This window comes from Branchiostoma lanceolatum, chromosome 8 (assembly GCF_035083965.1).
Source record: "Branchiostoma lanceolatum isolate klBraLanc5 chromosome 8, klBraLanc5.hap2, whole genome shotgun sequence".
Lineage (NCBI taxonomy): Eukaryota > Metazoa > Chordata > Leptocardii > Amphioxiformes > Branchiostomatidae > Branchiostoma > Branchiostoma lanceolatum.
In genome coordinates this window covers 16,986,863-16,994,691 of record NC_089729.1, presented here as the reverse complement: position 1 = coordinate 16,994,691, position 7,829 = coordinate 16,986,863, and the positions used below count along the sequence as shown (strand labels likewise).

The 7,829-nt window shown below is 40.7% G+C and overlaps 3 protein-coding genes across 5 annotated transcripts in view; 2 read left to right on the top strand and 1 right to left on the bottom strand.

The window, feature by feature from the left end:
* The first annotated feature begins 190 nt into the window (after positions 1-190).
* LOC136439875 (protein archease-like) lies at positions 191-1,008 on the top strand. Its single transcript, XM_066435531.1, has one exon. The coding sequence runs from the start codon at positions 191-193 to the stop codon at positions 674-676; it is 486 nt and encodes a 161-aa protein (XP_066291628.1). The 3' UTR covers positions 677-1,008.
* A 1,675-nt stretch (positions 1,009-2,683) lies between these two features.
* On the bottom strand, positions 2,684-3,526 carry LOC136439876 (mediator of RNA polymerase II transcription subunit 9-like). Its single transcript, XM_066435532.1, has 3 exons — positions 3,428-3,526; positions 3,199-3,290; positions 2,684-2,822 (listed from the first exon to the last, which is right to left on the bottom strand). The coding sequence occupies exons 1-3, from the start codon at positions 3,493-3,495 to the stop codon at positions 2,698-2,700; spliced, it is 285 nt and encodes a 94-aa protein (XP_066291629.1). The 5' UTR covers positions 3,496-3,526; the 3' UTR covers positions 2,684-2,697.
* A 177-nt stretch (positions 3,527-3,703) lies between these two features.
* The window catches only part of LOC136439869 (VPS35 endosomal protein-sorting factor-like), a 38,214-nt gene continuing 34,088 nt past the window's right edge, over positions 3,704-7,829 (top strand). For all 3 annotated transcript variants that reach the window (XM_066435520.1, XM_066435519.1, XM_066435518.1), the window contains exons 1-5: positions 3,704-3,760; positions 4,497-4,593; positions 5,029-5,184; positions 6,486-6,614; positions 7,310-7,340. In XM_066435520.1, coding sequence (XP_066291617.1) covers positions 3,744-3,760; positions 4,497-4,593; positions 5,029-5,184; positions 6,486-6,614; positions 7,310-7,340 — 430 coding nt within the window. In that variant the 5' untranslated portion in view covers positions 3,704-3,743. The remainder of the gene's footprint in view (positions 3,761-4,496; positions 4,594-5,028; positions 5,185-6,485; positions 6,615-7,309; positions 7,341-7,829) is intronic.

The window sequence follows — 7,829 nt, the reverse complement described above, 5'->3', positions numbered from 1 at the left end:
GTCATGGCGGATGTTGCAACACATGCTGAAATCTTTTCCATTTCGTCGGTTTTTGAGTGCATTCCTTACGACCTGACAGTGTTTCGAAGCTTCAAAGGGACCTAACCACGATAAGTGGGTGAACATTGAGCACAGCAAGCTAGAACATTCTGTCCGCAAGTCGCTACAGGGGGGACAAACCCAGCCTAGAATGGTGGAAGAAGGAGCAGGGTACGATCCAGAGTGGGAGGGGGGCGACGACGGTGAATACGTCTGTAAATACGAGTATCTGGACCACACAGCCGATGTACAGCTTCACTCCTGGGGGGAAGACGTGAAGGAAGCGTTTGAACAGTGTGCAGTAGGCATGTTTGGTTACATGACTGAGATAGACACCGTCGAGCCTTTGGACACCTACGAGACGGAAGCAGAGGGGGACGACATGGAATCTTTACTGTACCAGTTCCTAGACGAGTGGCTGTTTGCTTTCAGCGCAGAACCTTTCTTCATCGCTAGGGACGTGAAGATTGTGGAGTTCGACAGGGAAAACTTCAAGATCAAGTCGGTCGGATACGGAGAAACCTTTGATCTCAGCAAGCATCCACAGGGAACTGAAGTGAAGGCAATCACTTATTCGGCGATGCAGATTCACGAAGAAGTGGACACCAATGATATTTACGTGGTTCTTGATATCTGAAGTCTTTTTTAACGCCACAAACTAACTGTACTACAGTGCCTATGTCGAAGATTTAATCGTTTGGAAACATATTGCCACTATTTGTATGAAGTGTCTTCTACTTGTCAGTCATTCTTTAATAAACTTTCCGTGATTGTCCTTTTCTTGATGTTTTCCATTACTCGGGATAGAAATAAATGTGTTAAAGCAGCATGTTACTAGTCACCAGTCAGACCTGAAAAAGCAGTTTATTTCTTTGACTAAGAATGTGTAAGTGATGTAAACCATGTTTCAAGAGTTCAGTGCATAACCATGTATTAGGCTCCTACTAAATAAAAGAACTTCTCTATTCATCACTCAGTTTTGAATGTGTTTCATCCTGAGTAAGGACATTGGGCATGATTTCATAAATGACCCTGTCCCTGAACAATATGCACAGCTCCATTGATAGCCCTGTCCTTGGTGCTGAAGTGCATTCACGGCATCATTAGCTTCTTCAGCTTAGATAGCTAAATCTTTCCCTGTAGCTCAACAAATCAACTTGTATTAGTAAATCAAGCTCTAGGGCAGGGCAATATATGCTTTTTTAAACTTCCCTACTCAAAGTCAAGTGACATGATATTGGAAAGACAAAGGAGTGCCTATGTAAGTAAGTAAGTAAGTAAAGCAGGCATCCTCAATTGAGGTGAAGCATGATGCTTTTTCAAGTAGCTAGTGGTAGTGCAATGCGGCTTTGCCACGGCTCGCGTTTTTGGCCAAGCACACCGGGTCACCCTTACTCTTCTCTTTAAGTGTGTTGGGTTCTTTTACGTGCAGAGGTTTGAGGCTTACGCCTAAAGCTCCCTCCTACACGGGGCCGCTGGCTTTACGTCACCATCCGAAATGACGAATGCAATCCCTTACAACATGTCCGAGCTCGAGTCGACCACTGAGGTTCGAACGCGGGCCCTTCGGATCCACGGAATTTGATCCAGATGGCGAAGCAGCGGGTTTGCGTTACTGCTTGCGCCACGGGGACATGCCTATGTGGGTACCAGAAATTGTAGAAAATTGCACTACCTACACTACACCAACAAATATAAAGACACATGTCTTAGTTTCTGGTTCTTAGCACACCTCAGGTAGAGCTCATATTCATCAAATGGACACATGGCAGAAATTTATTCCCACAGTTATGTACATCTTGGACTTACAAATCTAGCATAGTGCTAAGGTCCTTAGTAAGGCTATCAACGTTCCTGTAAGCTTACACTAAAGGTACAATCAGGTGATTAATTGAGTGTACAGAGGACTATTTCACATAGTCGTTATTAATAGAAACTAGACATAGTCATCCTATGATCATTTATCCAAAAAAACTTTTATCAACCTGCCTAAATGCTTCTGTATTTTGCTATACAGTCAAACCTGTCCAAGAAGACCACTCGGTATGGTCAATGTGAACAGGTGGTCACTGGTCACTATAGACACGTGTGTCAAAATTATCTAACAGACCACCAAAAAGTGGCCACACTGGCCCAGTGGTCCTTATGTAGAGGTGGTCACTTGTACAGGTTTGACTGCATTCCTAAACATTCTAGTGCCGGTACATTCACTGTAGTCCACAGAAATCATCATGTAAAAAAAGTATACTCCGGGACATCAACTCCGGGAGTACAATTGTTGACATTTATAACTGCACTAAAAAGCACATTGGGGTGTCCCTGTGGTGTAGTGGTCTGCACTTCTGTCTCTCACCACATCTGGTTCAAATTACTTGGACCAGAAGGACTGGGGTTCAAGCCCCAGGTAGAACACCTCTGGACAAGAGGTGCATTGAGTCATACCAAAGACTTTATAAAAATGGTACACACTTCTGAAACAGTATGGAAGTTAAACACACTTCACTGCCAGTGGACTAGCCCCCTGCTGCAGTGATTGCAACAGTGTGGCCCAGGGCTATGAAACGGAGATGGGCACCGCCCTATACATCAAAAATGGTGTGGGACGATTTTAACTGACTAAAAAAAAGCACATTAGAAAACAATCAGTTCATTCAGTTGTCATGATCTTGGCAGCTCAAATGCACACAAGTTCTTGTACTTCTTGAGTAAGTCTGTTTTTGTGGTGACCTGTTGTCTGAGCTGTTCTATCTGTTGTTTCTGTTCCTCCTCACTGCAGTCAATACCTGTGATAAAACAAGTACATTATGGTCATCAGTTTAATATCGCGTGATGGGAGAGAAAGCATGAGCATGCAATGTCCATCAAGAATTTAGTCGAGTACAGTGGGTCACATGTACATAATGATTATGTACATAGATCTAACACAACTAATATTCTACTTAATTGTACATTTACATAATGTGATACACTGTTTCCTTGCATCTTAGTACTAGTAGCTACTCAACTTGTCCTTAAAGTCAAACTGGTAAGCTTTTGCAATGTCCTAAATTTTCCCATGAAAACACAAGATTTTATGATAATCATAAATGTATTTCGGATGTCAGGGCTTTATGATAAAAGGTTAAAGGAATATAGAATAACTCAAGCATGCAATAGTACCTGGCATCTCTTCCACCATTGTCCGACATTTCTGGAATTTTGTTTTCAGTTCGGTAATCTTCTGATTGACGTCTGGGGATTCCATATCCATCCTGGACAAAGGAGAAAGGAAACAACATAAGAGAGGCACCATACACGGTTTTATTCCCAACCATCGGCGTCAAACAAGTATTTGTGATGTCATACATAGTATCAACTGATGAAAAACTCTCTTAAACGTTGTACTAACCCTCGAATTATCTCGTGAACCAACGGAAGAAAGGACATATCATTTCCCGTTCCTGCTTGCGCCGCCATGTCTCTTTCCTGTGATGCGACTGGCCTATGATTTGTTATACGCAGTGCCTGTTCAATCTTATATTACAAAGAAGATTTTTGGTCATCTAAGTATAACGGATCTATGCAAGCACAATTTTCATATATTTTGTTGAGGCTAGAAAAAATCTGAGGTGATTAATTGACTCTAAACTGATTGAAATCGTATTTTTCTCTGAGGATTATTTCCCTCCAACAATAGACAGCTTTGTGACCTTTGACCAACCAAGATGGCGGCTTATCAGTGGTTTGTTTCCCAATTTTGTCATTTTTTCCCTTTCTGCAAGGCTTCTATTGTTTATATTGCCCAACTCGTAGGAAACAATGTCTTTTGAAGGACCTAATATTGTGATTTTAAAAATGTTTAGCATCAGTGGTATCAGAAATATCGAATTAAGTACCCTTTTTGCAAAACAACAATGGTAGCCCCTCCCCCCAAGTTTCCGGACTTTCCTACGTATAACCACCTCCTTGGTATAACGTTAGGGTTGTTCCCACACATACCGCCTTGATCTTTGATTGTTTCATTTCTCACTTGAAAACACTTATCAGAATATGTTATCTTGCCATGTACAGTAATAAGTCTCAGAACTGTTACATTTAACCTGTATATGTAACTGGTATATGTCTGTATATGTCTCTACCGAGCCATCAATCTTTGGAATACATTAGCATCTAACATCAAATCATTGACAGTCCCATATCACTGAAGGCAATCTACCAGTTTGTCACCAATTATTCGTAAGTTAAGTTAGCAATCTGTATATGTTATGATTATGTATATATGTCCTTTTAATCTTGCACTGTATATATGTTTGTGTTTGTATACTTTTTTTGTGTTGAACCCTTGAAGATTAGTCGTAATTCGACTAAAGGGTATCGCAATAAACCAATAAACCACCAACCTGATTAGTGAAATCATACGTTGTAAGGAATCTATAGATAGGGGGCTGATTTGTTAACCTTAATTAAATCTTTCTAAGGGTCCCTCGTATGAGGGATTACACGAGTGAGAAGGAACAGGAAGCCTGTGTGAGGGAGACGACTGATTACCATCCTCTTAAACCAATGACTGTAACAGTAAGTCATGACTGATATACCTTACTTTTAAGTTTTATAGTAGCACAATATTTACCTCAAGTGTTATACTATCATAGAAGTGTTGTCAACCCAGGATTGTTGTGTTGAGGAGTTTATCTTTACTTAAGTAAGTACATGTACAAGTCATATCATTCACATGCCTAATGTGTGTAGATTGTATTATCAAAGCTTAGCTATTCCATTCAAACAGTTACAGTAGGAATTGCAGATTTGTCTTCTTCTGAAAGAAAAGTGGTGGTATTCAAACGCCAGATAAAAGAGAACTTACAATACATGCTCCTCTTCTTGCAGTGGTAAACTTTTAAATAAGATAGTGTCAGTGTGTATTTATTATGGCCCATATATATTTCAACAAGTGCTAACAAGTGTACATATACCAATGCACAAGAATCATAAGTGTGTTTCTGCCCCCAGGTGACAGAGTCTAAGGCCAAGAAGACAGGTGGGAAAGCGGAGACAGAGTTTGTGGACCCCCTGTCCTCCTCCTTGGATGGTACGGACCCCCTGTCTATGTTTGCTGCAGAACACGTCGTGACAGACCCTCTCAGTATGGCACCCAAGAGAGACAGGGTAGGACATGAGGTCTATTCTAGAAGTAGTAGTAGTAGTGCGTGCACAGGCCAGAACTGCCCCCTTGCGTAGGATTATACCGCTCCTTTACGGGGTGACATACCCTTTCGTTGGCAGTCGTACAAGACAGTGATGCGCCAGATCTCCTGCCCGGGTGAATGATGTAAATCATCGTGTGGCTACTACGAGACGGAGGTTTGCCAGGGCTCCATCCGGATGATTTGTAGTCAAACAATGCGACCCGGGAGGGTTAGAGGTCTATTCTACTTTCTGTTAACTTAACATTGAATGGCTTGCACATGTACATTTCAGACATTCTCTGATCCATACTGTAGAATGGAGTTTAAAGTTTAACATAGTTTACATACATAGGAATTTCACTTACAAGTTAATGTTAAAATTCATACATGTGCAGTCAAACCTGTATAAGTTACCACCTAAGCCACCTGTGTCAGACCAATGTAACTGCTTTATGATGGTCCTTTAGATAATTTTCCCATTGACATAAGCATTAAAGGCACCCAAAGCGTTTTATGAGGCTTGAAAACTAGAAATATTAATTATAATTCTAGCTGATGTAATCTTAATGAAATTGACATTTAATGCCATTGTTTACCACATTTTCGTGTGGATTTCTTATCAAAAGTGCTCAAAAGCAGCACAAAAATCAGCTACATGGTGATCCTTTAGTTTCACGCGCCTAGTGTAAATAGACCGATAACATAGCCCCGCCCACCTCCGTCAAGAAGTAGAAATGCAAAATTAAAACATAAAAATGCAAATATTTGACGGACGTGCAGTCACTCTCTCATAATCATTGGTCGAACCGCTAATTGTGATGGACAGTCAGGATCAGTCTATTGAGGCTTGCGGATTTTCTGCAGTTCTCACCACACAACAACATCGTATCTTTGCTCCTTTAATGTCGACATGTAATGGTATAGTGTTATTGAAACTTACTATGTGTAGGGATGACTAGAAATTGGAGTTTTTTATTCAAGTTTCAAGCCTCATAAAATGCTCTGGATGCCTTTAAAGTTTAACATACATAGGAATTTCACTTACAAGTTAATGTTAAAATTCATACATGTACAGTCAAACCTATATAAGTTACCACCTAAACCACCTGTGTCAGACCAATGTAACCGCTTTATGATGGTCCTTTAGATAATTTTGCCATTGACTTAAGCATTAATAATCCTTTCTGTAGTGACCACCTGTCCACATAGACCAGATTTTATTGGTCCCCTGAGTGGTCTTCTTGGGAGTTTTGATTATAGCCCTCTTTTATGTACTTAAAGGCTGAGTCAGGTTCGAAGGCCAAACCAGGGAAGAAGTCTTCTCTTGATGAGTCCTTTGAGCCATGGTCTACAAAGAAGGCCAACATCCTGAGCAAGTACACAACCTCAGAGAGACTTTCCATCACTACAGTAAGTTACATGAAATACTCGAAGTGTTAGTTAAAATCCTCCCACACCATAAGGTGTATAGGGCGGTGCCCATCCCCGTTTCATAGCCCTGGGCCACACTGTGGTGCAATCACTGCAGCAGGGGGCTACTAGTAGTCCACTGGCAGTGAAGTGTGTTTAACTTCCATACTGTTTCAGAAGTATGTACCATTTTTATAAAGTCTTTGGTATGACTCAATGGGCCTCTTGACCAGAGGTGTCCTACCCGGGGCTTGAACCTTCTGGTCCAAGTAATTTGAACCAGATGTGGCAAGTAACAGAAGCACAGACCACTACACCACAGGGACACCCCACTCAAAGTGTAGCAAAAGCAAATTAAGCTGGGACTTGTGACCACAGATCTGGCACAAACCTTGCAACAGCATTGTAATTGTTTCTTTTTTTCTTTAGTCACAAACCTCGGTTCTGATGTTATGTTTTATACTATTGGGGTTACTTGGCAAGCAAACAAATGTAAGGCTGTATGGTGATGCATTGTGTGTATATAATTTGTTTGGAAACTGTTATGTTTGTTGTATACATGTTCTTTACATTAAGGTACTTTATAATTTGTAGTAAGATTACATTTGTAATTGATCATATGACAAAAGCTAAATTTGAACAAACCTTTCTTGTATATTATAATGAAACAATTTCTTTTATTTTACAACTTTTAGAGCTTCTTGTCACCATCTGATAGGGAAAAAGGTGAGAACTCTATTGTTTCATAATGTCAGTCATAGCTCTTAGATCCATAACATTTGTACATGTAATGGAAAGTTTGACCTGAATGGATTTTGGTTTATCAATTTTTTAGGTAGGATTGTAGAATGCACTTTTGTATTTGTCTTTGATATACACATTTATGCCATGTCTGGGCCTGATATGGGTGTTCCGGACCGTGTGATAACTATCCGTATCACATGAGGTTCTAGAGTTGTATCACACAGGCTTCCATAGAATATTTCGAATGCATATCGAGCGTGCTGGTTGCGCCATCGTTGAAAATTGGAATACCGAATTCGTAGGTTGGAATCAATGTTGTTACAGTTTTTTGTTCGAAGACACAAAACTGCCTCAACTTCTGGTGCATTCCGCATTGAAATGTGTGTTTACTCGGGTGGGTATGACATAAATAAAATACAACACGGGGTATTCCGCATCACCCTAGGTCCCAGCCCTCCCGCGGGTCGGATC